The sequence below is a fragment of the Procambarus clarkii genome, chromosome 21 (assembly GCF_040958095.1).
Source record: "Procambarus clarkii isolate CNS0578487 chromosome 21, FALCON_Pclarkii_2.0, whole genome shotgun sequence".
NCBI classification, from domain to species: Eukaryota; Metazoa; Arthropoda; class Malacostraca; order Decapoda; family Cambaridae; genus Procambarus; species Procambarus clarkii.
The window spans coordinates 33,171,925-33,198,198 of NC_091170.1; the positions used below are offsets into that span (position 1 = coordinate 33,171,925).

Consider the following 26,274-nt stretch of genomic DNA (forward strand, 5'->3'; position numbering starts at 1 on the left):
TTCTCAACGTGAAATGAAGAGCGCGTCGCGGCTGGCCTCCGCGACGCGCTACGGCAGACTCCGCTAACACTGCTGGACTTGTGAGGGGGGACTGCGCTAACACCACCATATACGCTACACGCACGTTAGGCAACCTTCACTGTGGGAAGCCGGTCGGCCGAGCGGACAGCACGCTGTACTTGTGATCCTGTGGTCCCGGGTTCGATTCCGGGCGCCGGCGAGAAACAATAGGCAGAGTTTCTTTCATCCTATACTCCTGTTACCTAGCAGTAAAATAGATACCTGGGTGTTAGTCAGCTGTCACAGGCTGCTTCCTGGGGGTGGAGGTATGGTCGAGGACCGGGCCGCGGGGACACTAAAGCCCCGAAAGCATCTCAAGATAACGCTCAGGAAACTGTACGCGGGCGTGTGTGTGCATGTCTTTTTATGTGCGTGTGTGTGTGTGTGTATACAAGTGTGTGTGTATTATTCGTTTATACGTGTGCGCGTTTGCGCCCTAACTTTCAAGTCACTTAACATTTAGTGGTCTCTGTTATTCGTCGCTAGTGGAGTCTGGTCTTCAGCTCTCCTAGAGACCACGTCCTACAGCGACGGCGTGGAAGGTTGTCTGTGCACCACAACCACGCTCGTATGGTAGCCCGTCCCCCGAACAAAGACCCAATAGTGAGTCCATCCACCCGCCAAACCCGCTGTTTATGAATGAAAAGCGGTATACACACGACTTACAACTGATTTCGCCCGAACACTTCCGGAACAAGTGCTTCACTGAGGAATTTTGTTCCGACCCACAACGCTGTAAATGCTTCACCCACGTACTACAAATACAAATAATCGCCAACAGAACCTAAACACCTGACCTAACCAATGCCTATATATGCACAATATGCTAATATAATATTAATTTATATTTGAGAAAATTCCTGTTTTGAATGAACAGCATGTAAAAATGTATGAATGCAACTGTGGGGTCGACCGCTGGATGGAATGGACTTGAGTCGAGGACGGGTTGCATATGGTTCACCACAACCACATTCTGCAAGCTCTCTGCCACACTAGCACAAGAGTTACACCCTCGTTACACTTGCTCACACTTGGCTCACTACACTCACACTTGGCTCACTACACTCACGCTTGGCTCACTACACTCACACTTGGCTCACTACACTCACACTTGGCTCACTACACTCACACTTGGCTCACTACACTCACACTTGGCTCACTACACTCACACTTGGCTACCACCTCTTACATGCTATTATCCAATTGTTACATGAGGTCTAAGTGCCAGACCAGGATTCATAAACTGATTAATAAATGTGAACAAAGTCGCCATGATTGTTGAAAGTTGTAAAGGTTATGTAAGCGATTGTGTAAATGCTTGGTGAAGACTGGCCCAGCACAACTTGTGCTAGAACACACCAGGCTATGACTTAACTGCCTCGTGGTACACCAATCTTGCTCTATGAGAATCATCTGTTTGCTGTTGCTGCTATAACAATCAACTACTTGCTCTATAACAACTACCTGCTCTACTACAATCAACTACTTGCTCCACAACAATTAACCCCACCTCACCTGTAGCACTGATCATCAACCTCACCTGTCACTCATCACCCATACCACCGTAAGGGGGGGGGGGAGTGGAGATGGGGGGGGGGCGCTGGAAAAATCACACAATTATCTCTGGTAGCATTGTGGTGAGCGATGCTGACGCTTAAGCCAAACACTGTCATCTGCGTCATAAAACCCCTGTTTCAGGTCCCCCCCCCCACCCTACGAAAAAGGGATAATTATGTACCTCGCGGATGGACGGGAAGCATGCAACGTTCAGGCCAGAAACGTTTGGGCTTTGATGGGAGGGGGATGGTGGGAGGGGGATGGTGGGAGGGGTGGTGGGGGAGGGAGGGGGGGGTTTACAGCTTTGGCCGCCCTGGGTACTCTAACTTGTGGAGGGAAGCCTCGAGGGTGACACTTGAGGGAAGCCTCGAGGGTGACACTTGAGGGAAGCCTCGAGGGTGACACTTGAGGGAAGCCTCGAGGGTGACACTTGAGGGAAGCCTCGAGTATGACACTTGAGGGAAGCCTCGAGGGTGACACTTGAGGGAAGCCTCGAGGGTGACACTTGAGGGAAGCCTCGAGGGTGACACTTGAGGGAAGCCTCGAGGGTGACACTTGAGGGAAGCCTCGAGGGTGACACTTGAGGGAAGCCTCGAGGGTGACACTTGAGTGAAGCCTCGAGGGTGACACTTGAGGGAAGCCTCGAGGGTGACACTTGTGGAGGGAAGCCTCGAGGGTGACACTTGAGGGAAGCCTCGAGGGTGACACTTGAGGGAAGCCTCGAAGGTGACACTTGAGGGAAGCCTCGAGGGTGACACTTGAGGGAAGCCTCGAGGGTGACACTTGAGGGAAGCCTGGAGAGCAACTTGAAAGAAACGCTGGGAAAAAGCTCAATTGGAGACACGAGCTCCCGCAGGAGGAAATGGGTCTTTAAGTGAAGTCCTGTGAGGGTGAGCACGCACACGCACGCACACGCTCTCTCACACACCCACACAATTAATCACAACAATCAAATGTAGATATGATTCCTGTAGGCTCAGGAACCTCTACACCAGAGGCGGGACCAAAGAGCCAGAGCTCAACCCCCGGGAGCACAACTAGGTGGGTACACACACACACACACACGACCTTTGCGGTGAGAGTAAGAGAGGCGTGTAGGCGTGGTGGTAGGCTTATGAGTGTTGGTGGGCGTGTGTGGGCGAGGCGTGTACTAGGTGGCGCGGGCATCCATTACGGCCACGTGTGAATGTGAGGCTCCTGGTGGGCACCTGTAGCCCGGAGCCGCTTGGGCATGTTAGCTGCGTGCCACACATGCTCACTCACTCCTCTCACCCCTCTACCCCCCCCCCCCCCTCTCTCCCCCTCTATCTCTCTCCCTCTTTCCCTGTCTCGCACTTGTCTGTCTCTGACCAACTCTAGGGCGTAGTCCGTCACCCCCCCCCCTAATACCCATTACCAGAGACTTGTACAGAAACTATTTTGACAGAGAGAGTTAAGCGAGTGTCAGCGCCGACCTGTTAGCGAGCGTCCACCACTTGGCGAGTTTAGGGTTTAAATCACCTGGGAACACTTTTCATTGAATTCATCTATGTCAATGTGTGAACTCATCTGTTTGTACTCACCTATTTTTGATTGCGGGGATTGAGCTCAGGCTCTTTGGTCCCGCCTCTCAACTGTCAATCAACTGGTGTACAGGTTCCTGAGCCTACTGGGCTCTATCATATCTACACTTGAAACTGTGTATGGAGTCAGCCGCCACCACATCACTTCCTAATGCATTCCATTTGTCAACTGCTCTGATACTAAAAAAGTTCTTTCTAATATCTCTGTGGCTCATTTGGGTACTCAGTTTCCACCTGTCCCCTAGTGCGTGTGCCCCTTGTGTTAAATAGCCTGTCTTTATCTACTCTATCAATTCCTTTGAGATTCTTGTATATGGTGATCATGTCCCCCCGTAACTCTTCTGTCTTCCAGCGACGTGAGGTTTAATTCCCGTAGTCTCTCCTCTTAACTCATACCTCTCAGTTTGTGTGTGTGTGTGTGTGTGTGTGTGTGTGTGTGTGTGTGTGTGTGTGTGTGTGTGTGTGTGTGTGTGTGTGTGTGTGTGTGTGTGTGTGATGTGTGTGTGTGTGATGTGTGAGCGCGCGCGCGTGCACTACAACCAGCAGGTAAGCAAAAGTAATCCCCCCAGACTGGTGGTAATCCCCTGCCCACTTGGCAGGAGCCAGGACACCCGCCGACTAATCCCAGCGGACAGATTTATAGCAGGGGGGATTATCTATAAAGGTTACATGGCGCGTCTTTAATAGAGTAGTGTAGAAGTGTGGTGAGCGCGTGGGTCATGCGTGGACGGACGGACGTAGAGGATTGAAGAGGACTGAGGAGGACTCCAAAGGACTGAGGACGTAAGGGACTGTCAGGACACATACATCCCAGACACGTGAAGGCTGAGATAAGGGGGTCCAGGAGCTGGAAGTTAAGAATTCAGCGTTTAGGGGCCCAGGAGCTGGAGGGCGTAAACCTTCAGTGCTTCACTCTTCTTAAAACTACAAATACTTTTTGTCTTTCTAATAATATTATGCACTTACCACTGGCGGCTCAAGTTGTTGAACAAAATACGCCAGAATTAGAGATTACGAAAGAGAGGGAACACGACAACACTGGCTGGTGTGTGTGTGTGTGTGTGTGTGTGTGTGTGTGTGTGTGTGTGTGTGTGTGGCGGGTGTAGCGACAACACTGGCTGGTGTGTGTGTGGCGGGTGTAGCGACAACACTGGCTGGTGTGTGTGTGTGTGTGGCAGGTGTGGCGACAACACTGGCTGGTGTGTGAGTGGCGGGTGTAGCTACACCTCCCCCCCCCCTGGCTGGCGCCACCCACACCAAGTAATAACATTACCACATTAAGAACAATTGTCTGATGTGTTCAGTGTGGCGGTTTTTGCTTGTTCATCTCCGCACGCGTGTGGTGAATGTGAACATTTCCACACAAAGCTGAAACAAATCACCAATACCACATAGTTCTCACTACTCTAAAATAACCCATCAACATTAACAAAATAAAACCAGAAAGAGAGCTTCGTGCACTTTGTAAAACTTTTGAGTCTCAGTCTTAGATTTAAACTCAAATTCTGGGATATTATTTCAGCGGTGACATTAGGGGAGCCGGTCGGCCGAGCGGACAGCACGCGGGACTTGTGATCCTGTGGTCCTGGGTTCGATCCCAGGCGCCGGCGAGAAACAATGGGCAGAGTTTCTTTCACCCTATGCCCCTGTTACCTAGCAGTAAAATAGGTACCTGGGTGTTAGTCAGCTGTCACGGGCTGCTTCCTGGGGGTGGAGGCCTGGTCGAGGACCGGGCCGCGGGGACACTAAAGCCCCGAAATCATCTCAAGATAACCTCAAGAAGGGAATTGAGCGTTGACTCTGCAGGTCAACCCCTCACTCTACTCCTCGACCATTAAGTTCTCTACAAATTCATAAAGTCCCGAAGTAAAACTTTACTTTTTTCCATTTTTAGAAATGGAAACGTCTCTGTTAAAAGGTTGGAGGTCAGAAACTTAGGGCTCGCTTAACCCTTTTTTCCAGTAATTACTGTTGGGTACGCACCTAACATGGGCGGGTTGTGTCAAAATAAAAAATAGAGTGCCAAGTGATACTGTCAACGCCATCCCCAGGAACATCTCACAATACATATGACTCGGCTCATATGTATTGCTTATTATTTTTTGTTCTGCCCATGTCAAAATAACAAATCAAAATTATCAAAATACTAACCCTTAAACTCTCAAAAAACTTTGATTATAACATTTTTACTTCTTTTACTTTATTGAGGGGGGAATTGGCGGAGAGGGGGGAGGGGGGGGAAAGGAGGGCGGAGAGACCCGGGCACTACCGGATCCCCTTTCTAGTATATATATATATATATATATATATATATATATATATATATATATATATATATATATATATATATATTATATTGAGCAGCATGGATTTCTTTAAATATATGTAGTTCAATATGACTGCATTGCTGGCGCTATTGATCTTATAGTATAAGCTTGCTATTTATTTCTATATTCTTAGTATCAATATTAAAAAGAGAAGTTATCCAAATTTATGGAAAAGAAACTCAAGTAATTATTTGAAGGATTTAAATTCTACAACGTTACGTTCTTCTCTGAAACATTTTCAGGTAAAGACTAAACACAGTGGACACTTTTTTGGTTAAATACACATGTGAGAGTCGTAGGTGTGTAAGGTGTGGGTGAAGCGGTAACCTTAAGGTATTTATTAATACATCTTCAGAAGGCTTTCTGAAGATGTCTTATTAAATAACAAAGTACTTAAGGAAATTCCTGTTTCAATCCTTCCTACGTGGTCTGACACTGTCACACAATGTTACTGTGTCATATATATCATATATATATATATATATATATATATATATATATATATATATATATATATATATATATATATATATTTAAACACCGGTTAACAACCGCTAGCATAAATAAAACAATACAAAAATGAAGATGTGTTATCATGTCTCCTGCCTGGTGGTTGGAGCAGAAAAGTTACTTAATACCCCAAAGAGGCCGGCTCGTGACAGGATATAAAGAGAGCTTTTTTCCCCCAGTCGAGAATGACGGTAATCAGCGGGTAAAAACCACTCCTTTCGCTCATCGTGACCCTGAGGACCACTGGTCGCCGCTCCCTTGAACGTAATGATATCCTGCGATATCAATTTATGGATAGTGTTGGCTTGAGGCCTATCAACCTGCGGAGGTTGGGTTGTAGGTTAAGATAACCACAACAGCCTGTTGTCCTACACCAGCCCCGCGGTTGTATTCATCTAGGTGTGCTTGCAACATAGCAGTGTGTGTGGCACTGTGTCAATACAGCAGTGTGTGTGGCACTGTGTCAATACAGCAGTGTGAGGCACTCAATACAGCAGTGTGTGGCACTGTGTCAATACAGCAGTGTGTGGCACTGTGTCAATACAGCAGTGTGTGTGGCACTGTGTCAATACAGCAGTGTGTGTGGCACTGTGTCAATACAGCAGTGTGAGGCACTCAATACAGCAGTGTGTGGCACTGTGTCAATACAGCAGTGTGTGGCACTGTGTCAATACAGCAGTGTGTGGCACTGTGTCAATACAGCAGTGTGTGTGGCACTGTGTCAATACAGCAGTGTGTGGCACTGTGTCAATACAGCAGTGTGTGTGGCACTGTGTCAATACAGCAGTGTGTGGCACTGTGTCAATACAGCAGTGTGAGGCACTGTCAATACAGCAGTGTGTGGCACTGTGTCAATACAGCAGTGTGTGGCACTGTGTCAATACAGCAGTGTGTGTGGCACTGTGTCAATACAGCAGTGTGTGGCACTGTGTCAATACAGCAGTGTGTGTGGCACTGTGTCAATACAGCAGTGTGTGGCACTGTCAATACAGCAGTGTGAGGCACTGTGTCAATACAGCAGTGTGTGGCACTGTGTCAACACATCTAGCCACATACACAGAGTGACTATGGGAATTAAACCTCACGTCACTGGGAGACAGAAAAGTTAGAGGGGACATGATCACCACATACAAGATTCTCAGAGGAATTGATAGGGTAGATAAGGACAGACTATTTAACACAAGGGCACACACACTAGGGGACACAGGTGGAAATTGAGTGCCCAAATGTGTGTGGCCATAGAGACGTTAAAAAGAATTTTTTCAGTGTCAGAGTAGTAGACAAATGGAATGCATTAGGAAGTAATGTGGTGGAGGCTGACTCCATACACAGCTTCAAGTGTAGATATGATAGAGCCCAGTAGGCTCAGGAACCTGTACACCAGTTGATTGACAGTTGAGAGGCAGGACCAAAGAGCCAGAGCTGAACCCCCGCAAGCACAACTAGGTGAGTACACACACACACACACACACACACACACACACACACACACACACACACACACACACACACAGGCGTAACAAGAAACAAAATGGTGAGCAATAAGAAGACCAACAATAAAGCCAGACAAACACACTGGGAGAAGCGCCACGTGGCGTCATAACAAAGCCAGCCAGATGATGTGTACCGTCTTCCAGAGCGACATTCAATCTGTATTACCGACATCATTGCCATGTCACGACAATATTTCTTGCAAATTCAGCTTCCTGTCAACCAATAGAGCAGCTCCTCGTCTCCCTCGACACTCGCCTCAACACTTGACTGCACAAAGACGGCCCCAACAGTTGTTCCTCCGCGTCTGTATGCATAATTACCATAAGCACACAGTCACAAACTTCCCAAACTTTAAGCAAAGCGGCCCAAGGAAAATAATGAACTAGCTAGCAGCTGTTCCGCAAGTAATTAGGAGGTACAGACACACACACACACACACACACACACACACACACACACACACACACACACACACACACACACACACACACACACACTTCCCAACTAAACAATGTATCTCAAGCCAAGTAATGAACTAGCAAGCAGCTGTTGTACAAATGGGGAAGAGGGACACCCCGGAAAGCGCCAATCCCAGAAGTCAGCCACTACACCGGCTGACGTAGTTCTCTTGAGAGTTCTCCCATCTGAGAGTTCTCATATACTTAACCATTTGTTCACATTTTTTTTTGTATTGTACATTATTAAAACAATTCCAGAATTTGTCATCTTCGTTTCTCTGCCTTTCACACAATCTCTCTTTTTATGTTATACCGTCTCTTGAGTGGAAATTTTCGGTGCTATCCACACTTCTGCAATTTGTTTCTATTAAAACTGTTTTATATTAACAAACGCATTTATACAGCTGCCCTAGACTGTGTAAAGGGTTACATATTGTACGTCAAAGAGGCTATGTGATACTAAGGTTAGTTATACAGCTGCCCTAGACTGTGTAAAGGGTTACATATTGTACGTCAAAGAGGCTATGTGATACTAAGGTTAGTTATACAGCTGCCCTAGACTGTGTAAAGGGTTACATATTGTACGTCAAAGAGGCTATGTAATACTAAGGTCAGTTATACACCTGCCCTAGACTATATGGTTAGTGTGTGTGTATCAATGTTTAGCCATGTGATACTAACCTTCCAATCTCTTGGGATGGACATCAGTAGCTGCTTGCAGTAGTGCACTGCCGGCACTGGCAAAGTTGGATACAGTATGAGGATATTTTAAAGAACACGGGAGGTGATAAAGTAGCCTCAGGGCTCCTCGTACATCATACCGGCGGGTCTGAAGGGTCGTGCTGGACAATCAATAATGTAATGGGTGAGGTCGTGACCCCCAGTTCCTGCTGACAGAGTTTACACCTGGAGTGTTCAGGCCCGGGAGCTTGGTCACCTGTACCCACCTGCCACAGGTAAGGGTAGCCCAGTCTGATCCTTGCGCTCACCACGTCTGAGTGGTGAGTGCACTCACCACTGCGACTATCTGCTCCACGTTTCCCGCTGCCCATATATATACATACAACAACAAAATCATAACTTTATATGATTTATATAAAGTTATATAACTTTATAAGACTGAAGACTCAGTCTTCAGATCTCTGAGTCTGTAATTTCTCTTCAGTCAGAAATGAATGTTAGAAGCAACATAGTGCTAACAGAGATGGACACAGGCCAAGGCAAACTTCACCTATGATGCCAGCTAATTTGGCAGCTATATCAGTGCCATCATGATGAGTTATGTTTGTGAGATGATATCCATACAAGAGAGATTCCGAAACCTTTACTATGTACACCGAACACCATATTTACCACTGATATTGTGAGGCTCTTGCTGTCTGTCTTTCTGAAGTTTTTCAAGTACTTTAAAGAGCGGACTTGATTCACAGACAACTACACCTCCTCCTCCTGTGCTTTTAGTGGCTGGTAACTAGTTGTAGTCCAACTAGTTGTATTAGTGCACGAGTTGGGTTAAGCTAAGGTGACACTGACAGTGTGCCACTATTATTTCTATAACACCTTGAGGATGCTGCCGTCTGTCCTACTGAGGACTGAGCCATCAGTGTCAACATTATCCTCGACACACCTGAGGCTTTAAGAGCTGCAGAAAACGGTTCACGTGTGATTGCTTTTGAAGAGCAAGATTCTTATTCCCTTTCTTGTATATGAAACTTGGATGGTTTTGTACAGGTAAATTAAAGAGGTATGATCCATTTAGTGAGTCTGTAGTGCTGGACCACTGATCACGTTGGTAGAGGGCCGGTGTCCGTGTGTGTGTGTCAGCACTAATCGCTGCTCTAATGAGGCAACACAATAATTTGTCTCTGAAGAATGCTCATGATAACCGGGACTCATAATGACTTTAATACAAAATTCACGTTGACTTGCATGACTTTCTCTGGTGGGAGGCTTCAGTTGCCGCTCCAAGCAACAGCTTGGTGGACCAAACTCTCACAAGTCCAGCCTGGCCTCGGGCCGGGCTTGGGGAGTAGAAGAACTCCCAGAACCCCATCAACCAGGTATCAACCAGTCGGGTAATGGTGGGTCTGCTGGCATGATAACTCTCGCCCGAGTGGATGCCAATTATGAGACATACCACGCTAATTGTGAGGTAATATAGTCGCAATACTTCCTGCAGAGATGTGGTGGACACGACCTGTGGGGCTAGAGGGGAAGAGGGGGAAGTATTGCAGGAGGAGAGGAGTGGGGAGAGAGAGGGGAAGCTGAGGGAGGGGAGGGTGTGGGGATGGCAAGTAGAAAGGGAAGGGGGATTGGTGACGAAAGGGTTTGGTAAGTGGTGATGACAGCTGGACGAAGGCAGATGGGAGGATATGTTTGGAGCATAGATGGAGATGGTGTGGTGCTATGGTGGGCCGTGGTGACGCTGTGTGGTGTAAGTTGTGTGGTGCTTGGGAGTGGTATTAAGTTCTATGGGTCAGTCAGTGACGACTGACACTCAGTGGTGTGGTCAGTGGCAGCAGTGACCCGGGACACCACCTGACAGTGACTGACGGGAACAGTGGCGTCTCACCCTCTAATCTCCTCCACTCCCGTCCAACTATTTACCTCAACTTTCTGGTAAAAAATTGTCAACAATGCTTTAATTACTTCCAGGATAATTAGCTTGGGAGAGACTCTGGCGAAGTGTTTCTCGTTACTAGATACAGCTCTACCCACTGTGCTGGCGACGGGTGAGGTGTAGCTCATGGGCCCCACCTCAAGCTTCAAGCATCTGTTGTAAAGTTGTTGTTGTTGTTTTAGATTTAGCTACTCAGAACGAAGTGTCCATGTAGCACGGGCTATGGTGAGCCCGTAATGTTGTCCATGTATAAGAGCCCCTTAAGTTCTGTTGCGTCTGGACCTCAAGTTGTGCATCTCTTCTCTGTTCAGTATATTTATTGACTATGACGCTAAAAAGATATTTCTATTATTTCTGTGGCTCATTCAGGAAGATAGTTTCCACCTACGTTCCTTTGTCTATGTACCACTAATACTAGTCTACCCTTGTTTGCTCTTTAAATTTTCTCTGAGTAGTATTTCGCAGGTGGTGATCATGTCTCTTTCCCATTTAAAATCTCTCCCAAGTTTTTTTGTAGGGGGGGAGGGAGAAGAGGATGGAGAGGCATAGGTGACAGGAAGTATAGAAGTGGGAAATACAGTGAGAGGTATGAAAGCAGGCGGACTGTCCGCCTTGCTGACACGATGTGTGGGTGTTGGCAGCTAAGCTAAGCTGGCTCTCTCTTGTCAGGGAGCTGTGAGTGTGTATGTGAGGGGTTCTTAGCATGTGTTTCATCATATATGGATATCTATAGATGAATACTGTGTAGCATTCATATATATATATATACACTCCGATGCTTCCTCACATGTTCTGTTTAAGGCTCTTTATTTTATTATTATTAATTATTGATTTATTATATATATATATATATATATATATATATATATATATATATATATATATATATATATATATATATATATTACATTTTTTCCAATTACTGCGGGGAGGGATTTCTGGTCAGTATTTCATCTGGGAATTATGCACTGTTGGGCGGGATTTTCATCTAGTAAATCCAGGCTCTTGGGCCACCAGCTGTGGGAGCGGGGCGTCTCATCTTGGGCCACCAGCTGTGGGAGCTGGGCGTCTCATCTTGGGCCACCAGCTGTGGGAGCGGGGCGTCTCATCTTGGGCCACCAGCTGTGGGAGCGGGGCGTCTCATCTTGGGCCACCAGCTGTGGGAGCTGGGCGTCTCATCTTGGGCCACCAGCTGTGGGAGTGGGGCGTCTCATCTTGGGCCACCAGCTGTGGGAGCGGGGCGTCTCATCTTGGGCCACCAGCTGTGGGAGCGGGGCGTCTCATCTTGGGCCACCAGCTGTGGGAGCTGGGCGTCTCATCTTGGGCCACCAGCTGTGGGAGCTGGGCGTCTCATCTTGGGCCACCAGCTGTGGGAGCGGGGCGTCTCATCTTGGGCCACCAGCTGTGGGAGCGGGGCGTCTCATCTTGGGCCACCAGCTGTGGGAGCGGGGCGTCTCATCTTGGGCCACCAGCTGTGGGAGCTGGGCGTCTCATCTTGGGCCACCAGCTGTGGGAGCGGGGCGTCTCATCTTGGGCCACCAGCTGTGGGAGCGGGGCGTCTCATCTTGGGCCACCAGCTGTGGGAGCGGGGCGTCTCATCTTGGGCCACCAGCTGTGGGAGCGGGGCGTCTCATCTTGGGCCACCAGCTGTGGGAGCGGGGCGTCTCATCTTGGGCCACCAGCTGTGGGAGCGGGGCGTCTCATCTTGGGCCACCAGCTGTGGGAGCGGGGCGTCGCATCTCACCTCTTCCAGTAATGTAAGGATTAATTTCATGTCTTTCCTCATAAATAGTGAAATTTACTGAAATGAAAACACTAGAGTGAGTGGACGCAAATTATGATACTTGCAAAACTAATTGTCAGATGTTGGAATATTTCTGGAATAGTCTGGAATATTTCCTCCACACACGTGGTGGACACGACCTGTAGGAATAGAGGGGAGGGGGAGGTACTGGAGAAGGGTGGTGGTGGAGGGAGGGGGGAAGCTGGAGGTGGGATGGGAAGGGACGGTGTGAGGGGGCGGGGGGATGGGTGATTTGAAAGTAGAAAGGGGGAAGAGGGTTGGGAACGAAAGAGGTTAATGATTAGCAGGTGATAATGAGAGAGTAATTGTAGGGGGAGTGGGATGATTAAGCTTGAAAAGTGTAAAGTATACGGAGGGAAGGGGGAGTGTATGGGACAGGGGACGAATGTTTACACGCAGTTAAGTGAATGAAAGGGCGGGGATGAATGAATGAATGAATGAATGAATGAATGAATGAATGAATGAATGAATGAATGAATGAATGAGGACTGTGGTGTGTGGAGGAGAGGCAGTAGGCGTGGGGAGCAGTGAGGTTGCCAAGGTATGGGTGATCCACTGGTGTACCTGCAGTGTTATTGGTGCCATCTTACTGTTATGTGGCTTTGGAATGTTGTTGTTGTGTGTTGTTCGGGAGTCTTGTACTCGCCTAGTTGTGCTTGCGGGGGTTGAGCGTTGGCTCTTTGGTCCCGCCTCTCAACCGTCAATCTACTGGTGTACTCCTGAGCCTACTGGGCTCATATATCTACATTTGAAACTGTGTATGGAGTCAGCCTCCACCATATAACTTCCCGCACCACTTTGTGTTGCGTGGGTGGTGCTGTGGAATGATGTTGTGTTGTTTGGTAGTCGTGTGTTGTCTGGGTGGTGTTGTGTGGCGCTAGCTGCGCGCGCAGCAATACGTAACGACAGGTGTTGACAATCAGTGTCTGGAGCAGAGCAGTAGAGGAGGACTACGAGAGCTCACCACCAAGTCCTACCACAACCTTCCCACGCTGCGTGTCCTACATTACACAACTATGAAGAACATGTACCCAAGTGTACAGTATTATATGTAACTTCCTTGCTGGATATCAACATTACACAACCAGAGTAACTCTACAGCTAAACTATTATCACCTGCGTTAATATGATGAAATAAGCGTAACGATATTAATATCGTAATAATAAGTATAAAATATACATCTAGACAACGCTCTAAGGCGACTCTTTGTTTTTGATCGCTGGAGTGTTTCAAGCGTAGGTTACACACACACACACACGTATTGGATAGTCGAGAATGCCCAGATATATATATATATATATATATATATATATATATATATATATATATATATATATATATATATATATATATTAGTTTTATAAATCACTTTGCCTGTTACACAAATCGGGCCTTGCATACTAGGCCAAGTAGTGCGGTTCTGCCTATTAGGCACGACATATGTAATATATATTTTTAGGTGGACGTAAATAGGAGCTGCCTCGTATGGGTCAATAGGCTTTCCTGCAGTTATGGAAAATATTCGCGTTATTAATAAGGAAATTATTCACGTAAAAGTAAATGATTCACGCGATGTATAAGTAAATGATTTACGTAATGAACAAGGACATGATTCACGTAATAAATAAGGAAAAAGATTTACGTAATGAATAAGGAAAAAAGATTCACGTAATAAGGAAAAAGATTCACGTAATAAGGAAAAAGATTCACGTAATAAGGAAAAAGATTCACGTAATGAATAAGCAAATAAATCACATGAATACCTTTATCACCAATAATAATTGCCTGGGGCCTCAAACCCCCCCCCCCTCCCTCTCCCCCCAAGCTAGTGGTGGTAGTGGTAGTGGTGGTTGTGGTGGTGTGGGAAGGGAGGGGGTTGGCATCTGTTAGGTGTGGTAGGTAGGGGGAAGGTGGGGGAGAGGAGGAGGAGGTGGTGGTGGGGGAGAGACATGGTGGGGGGAGGGCTCCAGGAAACTCCCCCACCTCACGCTGCTCTGAGAAACAGTTTGCACACACAAGGACTTTCTCAGTAGAGTGTATTGCCCGCAACCCGCTAATTATACCAAGGCAGCAAAAAGTAATAATATCTGCACATAAAGAAAATATAAAACAAATAATAATAATTACTATTATTATTACATATAGGATACAAAAAAAAATAACACGTGTATTTGTCGAAATTTATGTAAGGAATTTACACCAAGTCTTTCGCACTCTGCTGAGTGCTTTGTCAAGGTCTGAGTGTGTGGTGAGGACCAGACTTACATCTCAACGTCTAATCATAATTCATTACACGTTGGGATATAAGTCTGGTCCTCACCACACACTCAGACCTTGACAAAGCACTCAGGAGACCGCGAAAGACTTGGTGTAAATTCCTTATATAAATTTCACAAATACCCAAGTGTGGCTTTTTTTATCCTACGTTATTATATCAGTGAGATGACATTACCATTAATAATTATTATTATAAATAATAATAATAATATTATTATTATTATTATTATTAACAACAACAGTTTCAGTGATCTGTATGTCCGATTTATCTTACAATACAAAGAATATTATGAGTACTTCTATAAACAAAAATGTCCCCACCGGTATACATATAATTAAACAGGAGCTAAAGCTAAAAGTCAGAGCTAAAGCCGGAGCTAAATACATAACTCCCATGAGGCTACATCCCCCCCCCTCCCACCACTACATTGATACATTGATCAATTTAAATATCAGTTATTACTTTCATGCTCCAACTAAAGTATTTATAATTTTAAGAAGACACGATGATGCTACATCCCTGTTAGCTAGCTATATTATATATATATATATATATATATATATATATATATATATATATATATATATATATAATCATATAAGTACTAGACAAAGGGGTATGCTCACAATGGCTACTGAACACAGTCTTGTATGGACTCGATAATTATTTCCAGCAGTACACCTACAAATATATTCATGTATCAGTACACTTTGCTGAGAGCCGAAGGTGGCTTTTAGGTGTCCAGGCGGAGATATAACTGACGAGGAAACATGCCCTTGAAACTTAAACAAGGGAACAAGGGAGCACACCTCGCCTATTGAACACGCACGGACACAGCCTAAGGCTCCAGATGTGAGCGGAAGCCCTCGTGAACCGGACACAAAAAAAGAAAGGCCTGGGAGTTGATATCGCACCGACCCTGCAGCACATCTCTGTTAGATATCAACTAACCTATCTCCCGAAGCACACATTGAATCAGGTATCATCAGCTGCAAGATTGTCCAGCGTAAGGCTTGCCTTTACGTATTTGAGTTCAAATGAGGAATTTCATCGCGGCACCTCTCCATCCACACGCCAGATTACACAACACACTCGTTATCAACGTTGGGACGAGTGCGGGCCGCCCGCTTCCATTGTTTGCTCTCTCACACAGATTGTTACAGATTATACCTTCCCTTACACCAGGGTCACACCAGTAGCTTCCCTTACACCAGGGGTCACACCAGTAGCTTCCCTTACACCAGGGGTCACACCAGTAGCTTCCTCTACACCAGGGTCACACCAGTAGCTTCCCTTACACCAGGGTCACACCAGTAGCTTCCCTTACACCAGGGTGACAGTAGGAGCTTGGTTATTAAGTGCCTCACCCATGGTATACATCCCAGGTGAGTGCTCCTCACCCGTGGGACTCCTGAGGTGTAACTCCTTAGAGTAAACAGCTCCTTATCATCATTAAATGCACCAGTAAATCATAAATAAAATCGAAGTTACAGATACTTCGAAATATTTGCTGTGGGTAATGTATTTTACTGTATTTCTAAAGATACAACCAAGGCTGATCGCAAAGCAACAATTAACGTAATATCCAATCCTGCAAAAAATACATCGAAAAATAAACTGCAATAGGTTTTTGCTCCGTCTTCTGTTCAATATATATTATGTTGGGGTGTTTAATGTAACCAGCAAACATAACAATGTGACGCTGATAGTCCCACAATGTCCAATACACTCCGTGTTACGTAACAGTCCACACGGGGACTCTCCCCACCCCCCATTCTACTGTGGACTCACCCGTGCTACAATGGTCTCTCCCCCGTACTTGAGTGGACTCTCCCGTGTGATACAAAGGGACTCCCTCGTGCTTCAGATGACCCTCCCCCATGCTACAGGGTGGACTCTCTCCCATGCTACAGGGAGGACTCTCCCATGCTACCGTGGACTCCGAAATACAATCATATTTGTAAGGGGGACAAGTCAAAATAAAGCAAATCTTGCATAGGCCTATAGAGAAGGCGGGATAAAAACGGTAGTTCAAAGATGGAAGTTTAAATTTTAACTTCATTTCAACTCGCCAAAGATGGAGGTAGAATTGAAACAGGTTTCGCCCCATAGCCTAGCACGGTTGATATATATATATATATATATATATATATATATATATATATATATATATATATATATATATATATATATATATATATATATATATATATATATATATATATAATATATAAAATACACCGAGAATCCTCTTATATTAAATCATTAACATCTGTTCATATATCATAACGCAAATAACGTTCATGGCGCATTGAAACTCAGACAATCAAATATATCCAATTTGAAAAATATACGACGGAAAAACTTAAAAAAAAACATGAATTTTTGAAAATTGAAAAAATTGAAATAAACTAAAAAAAAAAAAGAATTATCCGTGACACAGCTCAGCCTGAACCATGCTACAGGTTTAGGTCTTCCTGTAACCGCTTCTCCAATATTCTGTATGTTGGGTCTGTATTAGTTTGGGAAGGGGGCGAGTATGTCAGTAATTATCAGAAGAAGCCACCAGGCAGAGGAGAAGCGGTTGTGCCTTGCCTTCCCTTCCCCCCTCCTCTCCGTCCCCAATATAAAAGTGATGCCATAGATGAAAGGGTCCAATTGCCGGTATTTACCAGGTCTCTAAGTGTACTGGTGCTTGTTAAGTACACACAAGTGCGTAACAAGCAACAGTACACACATGTGCGTAACAAGCAACAGTACACACATGTGCGTAACAAGCAACAGTACACACGTGCGTAAAAAGAAACACTACATACACGTGTGTAGTGTTGCTTGTTACGCACATGTTTACTGTTGATTTTTACGCATGTGTAGTAGAGCGCGTCAAGACGTGTTCATCCTGCGTTAAGAGACGCGAGACGCACCTCTCAAACAGGTGTAGAACAGTTATGACGGGACTATCACCAGCACAAGGCACTAGATGTGATCAAACAGCTTGTGGTGAGACTAGTACAGTAACCCCATACATCTACATATTTATACAGAGACGCAAGTGGCAGACACCTGCAGAAAAACATGGCTTACATACATACATTACATTAAGAAATATAAATATATTTCTTGTCGGGGACAGGAAGCGTGTGTACTTAAACCTATCAAAGGCCTCTATGTAAGCCGACTACTGACATCCTCCAGGATTCAACCCACAGCAGTTGCCCTAATTTGTGGGTTACTGTTGGGTGAACAGGTGCATCACATGCAAGGTAAAATGCCCAACCGTTTATGGGAATGAACCCGGGTAATGTGATTGTGAGCCGAGGATGTAGTCTACTGTGCTACAGGACTAGACTCACAATGTTACTCACAATATATAGTAGAGTGTAAGAGGCGCGGGTGTGAGGGGGCAGGCTAGGCTAGGCTAGGCTAACCCTAGCGTAGCTAGCCTGCCAAGCCTAGCCTAGCCTGTTCTTACCAAGAGCCTTGGTAAGAACAGAGCTCCTGTTAAGCCTCTACATACAACCACAGGAATGTAGAGGGCTCTATGGTTATATTTTGTTCTGTACAACCCTTTATATATGCACAGAATCCGCACTTGTAACAAATCCAACCGCCCACAATTTTTCTGCTAGCAAAATAATCATATTTGAAAAATTTCAAAACTGTGTTTGGCGCCAAGTTTCTTCAGACTTCAGCTAGTTTATGTTAGATGTGATACATCTTTATGCGAGGAAGACGTCTGTGCCACACGAGGCGACCCACATCCTGCCGTGATAGAGACATGAACACCAGCCAGGTAGCGAGGTGCTGCCGGCGCTCATGTGAAGCAGCGGACGGCAGGGAGAGTTGGTACCCGCGTCACGTAACGCTTCCCACTGATTGTTTTGGCCAGTTTTCTGTACTTCAAAAGTATAGCAAACATTTAATTTATATTTTTCGTCATTTCTTTTCGCCCACTATTTGTATTTATTTATTAATTTATATATGTTTGTATTTCAATTATTATTTGAAATAATGAATGGTGAACTAGTGGTCTCAGATTTGTACAATCTAGATGAAGTAAAACTTTGCTATTTGCCAGTGATTGGCTCATTTTGTAGCTGGTTCCTTAGTTGCTGGAACTTGTTACAGTTGAGTAAGTAGTGATTGAGGGAATGTCAGTTTCCGCCAAACACACACCGAAACTACGACGTTGGTACAACGTTCGAACAAGTTTTAACACCACCTAACCAGTTATAACAACCAATACAGCAAGTTGTAACAGCGTTCTAATACGCCATAAACACGTTAAGCCAAGATGTAACAACTTGTTACAAGTTGTAACAAGCGGAAAAAAGTTTCGGTTTGTTTCCAGGGTTTGGTCGTCCACAATTTTACCTGTTCTTATTCTAGTGGCTTGTGTGTGTCATCTTTACCCCCTGGTGGTGTCTCTTCTCAAGTTGGGTTGATTGATAAAGATTAAGCAACCCAAAAGTTTTTTATTGTTTTAGATTCAGCTACTCGGAACAAAAGTTCCAAGTAGCACGGGCTATGGTGAGCCCGTAGTGGACTTACCTGGCAAACGAGCGGGGCTGTAACTGTGCGCACCCAAAAGGTGGCACGGGCATGAATAGCCCGTAATGATGTTGGGTGGATTGTAGCCGGTAACATCTCTGTATCTGGCAGCTGATGGGGATGTGTTCAGTTAATAATAACTTTTCTTCCCTAAAGCCGAAGGTTCAGTAGTAAGTGTTCATTGTCTGATGGCTTAGGGTTTCTTAAGGTCTGAAGGAGTCAGTGTTGATCATTAATAATAACTTGGGGTCTCGTAGCACAGTTGATTTCGTTCTCGAATCACAATCAGGAATACCCTGTTCAATTCCCGGCCGTGACAAAAGTTGTTGGGCACGTATCCTTTCACATAATGATACTATTCTATAAGCAGTAAATAGGTATCTACTTAGGAAACTTAAGGGGTTGTATAAGTAAAAAAAAAATCTATATAAATACACTTCCTGCCCCCGACAAAACAAATTAATTTGATTTACAATATTATTATAATTGTCATATGTATGTTCAAGGAACAGTTACATATCGAGCATTTCGGCTGGGGGCTAGGGCATATTGTGCAGGGGCTGAGGGCTAGGGTATGTTGTGCAGGGGCTGGAGGCTAGGGCATATTGTGCAGGGGCTGGGGGCTAGGGCATATTGTGCAGGGGCTGTGGGCTAGGGCATATTGTGCAGGGGCTGTGGGCTAGGGCATATTGTGCAGGGGCTGGGGGCTAGGGCATATTGTGCAGGGGCTGGGGGCTAGGGCATATTGTGCAGGGGCTGAGGGCTAGGGTATGTTGTGCAGGGGCTGGGGGCTAGGGCATATTGTGCAGGGGCTGTGGGCTAGGGTATGTTGTGCAGGGGCTGTGGGCTAGGGCATATTGTGCAGGGGCTGAGGGCTAGGGTATGTTGTGTTGGGGCTGGAGGCTAGGGCATATTGTGCAGGAGCTGGGGGCTAGGGCATATTGTGCAGGGGCAGTGGGCTAGGGTATGTTGTGCAGGGGCTGTGGGCTAGGGCATATTGTGCAGGAGCTGGGGGCTAGAGTATGTTGTGCAGGGGCTGTGGGCTAGGGCATATTGTGCAGGAGCTGGGGGCTAGAGTATGTTGTGCAGGGGCTGAGGGCTTCGGGCTTGAGGCGTTATAAAGAACCCATTTTCTTCCTTGGTTCTGGTAGGTCCATCCGGAGCTCCACAATAGGGAACGATGGTCCTTCAGTGTAAAATATTTAATGCCAGATAGTGCTTAAGGTGAAGTCGAGCACCCATTCGCTCTTCATGGTGTTCTAGTCGGTTCGAGTCTTTTAATAACCCTTCCCAATCTTGCAAGCTCCATCTGGCTCCGTTTCTGGAGATTTAAGTTGGTGAGGATGCTGTTAGAGTTTGAGTTCTAGTTACAAGTGTTTCAGGGTTCGTTTCCCGCCATCAACTTGAGCTTCCCGGTCAACAGACGCCACTCAGAGGGTCTTTGAGGCTCTGTTTTATACAGATTCGATGGACTATAATTTATATTTTTTGGAATCAGTGTCGGGGCAGCATCATCAAGGATGAACTAGCGCATGTTGTGTTTGGCGTCTATATTTTTAACTGCGAGAGGTATTTTCGGGCCAGATCAGAGAAGATTTTTTGGTGGATATTTCATGTTCTAATTTAAAAGTTTTGTATGATATTGGACCACCTGGACGGTACAGAACACCTCACCTGTTGATTGACGGTTGAGAGGCAGGACCAAAGAGCCAGAGCTCACCCCCGCAAGCAAAATTAGGTGAGTACTAAGTCCCATCCTGATGGGGTCCTTTAGGGCGGTACACTAGGGCCCATCCTGACGGGGTAGTGTACCGCCCTAAAGGACCCTATCAGGATGGGACCAAGTATACCGCCCTAAAGGACCCCGTCAGGATGGGACCAAGTATACCGCCCTGAAGGACCCCGTCAGGATGGGACCAAGTATACCGCCCTGAAGGACCCCGTCAGGATGGGACCAAGTGTACCGCCCTGATGGACCCCGTCAGGATGGGACCTAGTGTACCGCCCTGAAGGACCCCGTCAGGATGGGACCAAGTATACCGCCCTGAAGGACCCCGTCAGGATGGGACCAAGTATACCGCCCTGAAGGACCCCGTCAGGATGGGACCAAGTATACCGCCCTGAAGGACCCCGTCAGGATGGGACCAAGTATACCGCCCTGAAGGACTCCGTCAGGATGGGACCAAGTATACCGCCCTGAAGGACCCCGTCAGGATGGGACCAAGTATACCGCCCTGAAGGACTCCGTCAGGATGGGACCAAGTATACCGCCCTGAAGGACCCCGTCAGGATGGGACCAAGTATACCGCCCTGAAGGACCCCGTCAGGATGGGACCAAGTATACCGCCCTGAAGGACCCCGTCAGGATATGAGACCTAGTAAATCACCTCAGGAAAGGACCTAGTGGACGGCCCTCAAGGACCCCACACGCCCCCTCCTAAATGTGAAACATTTCCCTGGGTAAACACAGCAGCTACAGACACTGGAGACGCGGCTACTGCCTCAGGTACTCACCTCGACCAGACCTGCCCACGAACCGAAGGTCGTTGAATTTGGCTATTTGGTTCTTCATGAGTGCGGAGTTGTTACGCAGCTCTGCGCAGAAGTTCTCGTCGTTGCCAGCCCTGACGGTGACGAGCGTGCCGTCGCCCACCTCACCAAGGGCGATCACCTTGAAGGCGACGGGCAGCGTCTTGTTGGAGCGCCAGTGAGGCGGCAAGATGGTGCACACGAAGTTGGGGCTGCCCGTGCGCACCAGCTCCCCTGGGTGTTCCCCCAGCAGCTCCGTCAGCGCCCGCTCTGACCACCAGCAGTCACCCATGTCCTCCCCCAGGTGCATCCTGCTCTTCCCCCGCCCTCACTCGAATTTCCTCCCTGGGGCCTCACTGCTTCCCCCCCGGGCCTTTTGGCCTCACCTGGGGGGCCTCTGAGCACTGTATCTCCCCGGGGCTCCTCTCACAGCCCCTAACTACACTCTCACTGCGCACTACACCCACACACCCATCAGTACACTCCGTCACCGCCTCCCCCGGGGTGGTGGCCCCTGCACGTGCTGCCGCTACACCCGCGTCAGTGCCACTGGCTGAAGAAGCCGCAGCGTTGCACGTGGACAAGCGTGGCGGCGGCGGTCGGGAACCACGGGTGTAGTTGCGTGTGACCGCAGGCAGTGGTTGCAGGTGTGTCAGAGGTGAGGGTGTTGTGGGCGCGTGGAGCCGCCGTGCTGCGGGCGGTGCGTGCGGCTGTGTCCTCAGGGCGCGCGGGTTCACCACTGAGCCTCACCGGCTGCGCTCCTCACTCACGCGCCGCCCACCACACCTGCGCATGCGCACACCACTCCACCAACCTACACGCTCTAGCTCGCTAAGGATAGCACCTATATAACGCGTTCCTCCCACTCCACCACCACCCACCTACAGTACTCGCTATCACCTCCTTATCTCTATTGTCACGATAAACACTCTCACTCACACCTCACATGCGCTGCGCAGCTCCCCCATAAAACACTAACCCATAATACTGAGAGGAAACAGGACCACCTAAATTAACTTCTATACTCATTACTGTTTCAATTGTCAAAGTTTTTATCCTACATTTTTAACTGTAAGCAACCCAGGTGTGGAGCCCGACGCGCGCACGGCGTCAAGCCGCTCAACACGCTACCATTTACCTCAGAACATTAATAAGAGTAGGAATAAAAATGTTTCTCCTGAAGAGGGTGGGTGGCGTGACGGGCGTACGCCCCCGCTTCCCAGCCCGAACACTTGGGCGGGTGCCTGTTCCCTCGGCGTACTCGCCTACCTGAGCCTACTGGGCAGATTCCTGAGCCTACTGGGCTCTATCATATGTACATTTGAAGCTGTGTATGGAGTCAGCCTCCACCACATCACTGCCTAATGCATTCCACCTGTTAACTACTCTGACACTGAAAAAGTTCTTTCTAACGTCGCTGTGGCTCATTTGGGTACTCAGTTTCCACCTGTGTCCCCTTGTTCGCGTACCACCCGCGTTAAACAGTTTATCTTTATCTACCCTGTCAATTCCTTTTGAGAATTTTGTAGGTAGTGATCATGTCTTCCCTTACTTCTCTGTCTTCCAGTGTCGTGAGGTGCATTTCACGCAGCCTGTCCTCGTAACTCATGCCTCTAAGTTCTGGGACTAGTCTAGTGGCATACCTCTGAACTTTTTCCAGCTTTGTCTTGTGCTTGACATGATACAGGCTCCATGCTGGGGCCGCATACTCCAAGATTGGTCTTACATATGTGGTATACAAGGTTCTGAATGATTCCTTACACAGGTTCATGAAGGTAGTTCTGATGTTAGCCAGCCTTGCATACGCCGTAGATGTTATTCTTTTGATGTTGGCTTAATTCAGGAGACAGGGTTGGTGTGATATCAACTCCTAGATCATTCTCTCTGTCCATTTCATGAAGGACTTCATCTCCCATTCAGTCTGTCTAGGTCTTCTTGTAGCCTCATACAATCTTACTCCGTCTTAATCCTCCTCATAATTTTTGCATCCTCAGCAAACAATGAGAGGAATGATTTTATACCCTCTGGTAGATCATTTACATATATCAGAAACAGTATAGGTCCAAGGACTGAACCCTGCGGTACCCCACTATTACTTAGGTACTCCCTTATCCAATGTGTGTGTGTGTGTGTGTGTGTGTACTCACCTAGTTGTGTCTGCAGGATCGAGCATTGACTCTTGGATCCCGCCTAAATTATACCTGTGTGTGTGTGTGTGTGTGTGTGTGTGTGTGTGTGTGTGTGTGTGTGTGTGTGTGTGTGTGTGTGTGTGTGTATACATGTCTCTCTCCAGCCCCCCGAAAATTAATTTAAATAGTTCGCGCAGGAAAGTAAATAGTAAAAATTACTGAATTTTCACAGCAGAAAGTAATTTTCTGAGTTCGTGCATTACAGGCGGTTCTTGTGGCCAGTTTTTTTGGCGGAAGGTTGATGTGTGAAACGCGTCGGAGGGAAGTCTCAATTATAACTTAAGTCTTCCTCATTTGAGGTGTTCTCTCGCACCAGGCAGCCCCGCCGGTCCTCCTCCTCCTCCTCACTGTCCTCCCCCACACTATTTCTTCAACTCATCGAGGGTTGAAAAGGCGCGACTTTGTCTCTTTGGTGCCAGGTACAGACACCCACGGTGGTACAGGCACCCACGGTGGTACAGGCACGCAGGTACAGGCGCCCACGGTGGTACAGGCACCCACGGTGGTACAGGCACCCACGGTGGTACAGGCACCCACGGTGGTACAGGCACCCACGGTGGTACAGGCACCCACGGTGGTACAGGCACCCAGGTACAGGCGCCCACGGTGGTACAAGCGCCCACGGTGGTACAGGCACCCACGGTGGTACAGGCACCCACGGTGGTACAAGCGCCCACGGTGGTACAGGCACCCACGGTGGTACAGGCACCCACGGTGGTACAGGCGCCCACGGTGGTACAGGCACCCACGGTGGTACAGGCGCCCACGGTGGTACAGGCACCCACGGTGGTACAGGCGCCCACGGTGGTACAGGCACGGTGGTACAGGCACCCACGGTGGTACAGGCACCCACGGTGGTACAGGCACCCACGGTGGTACAGGCACCCACGGTGGTACAGGCACCCACGGTGGTACAGGCGCCCACGGTGGTACAGGCACCCACGGTGGTACAGGCACCCACGGTGGTACAGGCACCCACGGTGGTACAGGCACCCACGGTGGTACAGGCGCCCACGGTGGTACAGGCACCCACGGTGGTACAGGCGCCCACGGTGGTACAGGCACCCACGGTGGTACAGGCGCCCACGGTGGTACAGGCACGGTGGTACAGGCACCCACGGTGGTACAGGCACCCACGGTGGTACAGGCACCCACGGTGGTACAGGCACCCACGGTGGTACAGGCACCCACGGTGGTACAGGCGCCCACGGTGGTACAGGCACCCACGGTGGTACAGGCACCCACGGTGGTACAGGCACCCACGGTGGTACAGGCACCCACGGTGGTACAGGCACCCACGGTGGTACAGGCACCCACGGTGGTACAGGCACCCACGGTGGTACAGGCGCCCACGGTGGTACAGGCACCCACGGTGGTACAGGCGCCCACGGTGGTACAGGCACCCACGGTGGTACAGGCGCCCACGGTGGTACAGGCACGGTGGTACAGGCACCCACGGTGGTACAGGCACCCACGGTGGTACAGGCACCCACGGTGGTACAGGCACCCACGGTGGTACAGGCACCCACGGTGGTACAGGCGCCCACGGTGGTACAGGCACCCACGGTGGTACAGGCACCCACGGTGGTACAGGCACCCACGGTGGTACAGGCACCCACGGTGGTACAGGCGCCCACGGTGGTACACGCACCCACGGTGGTACAGGCGCCCACGGTGGTACAGGCACCCACGGTGGTACAGGCACCCACGGTGGTACAGGCGCCCACGGTGGTACAGGCACCCACGGTGGTACAGGCGCCCACGGTGGTACAGGCACGGTGGTACAGGCACCCACGGTGGTACAGGCACCCACGGTGGTACAGGCACCCACGGTGGTACAGGCACCCACGGTGGTACAGGCACCCACGGTGGTACAGGCGCCCACGGTGGTACACGCACCCACGGTGGTACAGGCGCCCACGGTGGTACAGGCGCCCACGGTGGTACACGCACCCACGGTGGTACAGGCGCCCACGGTGGTACAGGCGCCCACGGTGGTACAGGCACCCACGGTGGTACAGGCACCCACGGTGGTACAGGCGCCCACGGTGGTACAGGCGCCCACGGTGGTACAGGCACCCACGGTGGTACAGGCACCCACGGTGGTACAGGCACCCACGGTGGTACACGCACCCACGGTGGTACAGGCGCCCACGGTGGTACAGGCACCCACGGTGGTACAGGCACCCACGGTGGTACAGGCACCCACGGTGGTACAGGCGCCCACGGTGGTACAGGCACCCACGGTGGTACAGGCGCCCACGGTGGTACAGGCACGGTGGTACAGGCACCCACGGTGGTACAGGCACCCACGGTGGTACAGGCACCCACGGT

At 48.5% G+C, this 26,274-nt stretch overlaps 1 protein-coding gene across 3 annotated transcripts in view; it reads right to left on the bottom strand.

Annotated features, from left to right (window-relative positions):
- The window catches only part of LOC123760632 (runt-related transcription factor 1), a 186,035-nt gene extending 163,500 nt beyond the window's left edge, over positions 1-22,535 (bottom strand). For 2 of the 3 annotated variants that reach the window (XM_045746372.2, XM_069328285.1), the window contains exon 1: positions 21,737-22,535. In XM_045746372.2, the coding sequence (XP_045602328.2) occupies positions 21,737-22,061 (325 nt within the window). In that variant the 5' untranslated portion in view covers positions 22,062-22,535. The remainder of the gene's footprint in view (positions 1-21,736) is intronic. The other variant, XM_069328284.1, reaches the window with a different exon arrangement.
- Between the last annotated feature and the right edge of the window lie 3,739 nt (positions 22,536-26,274).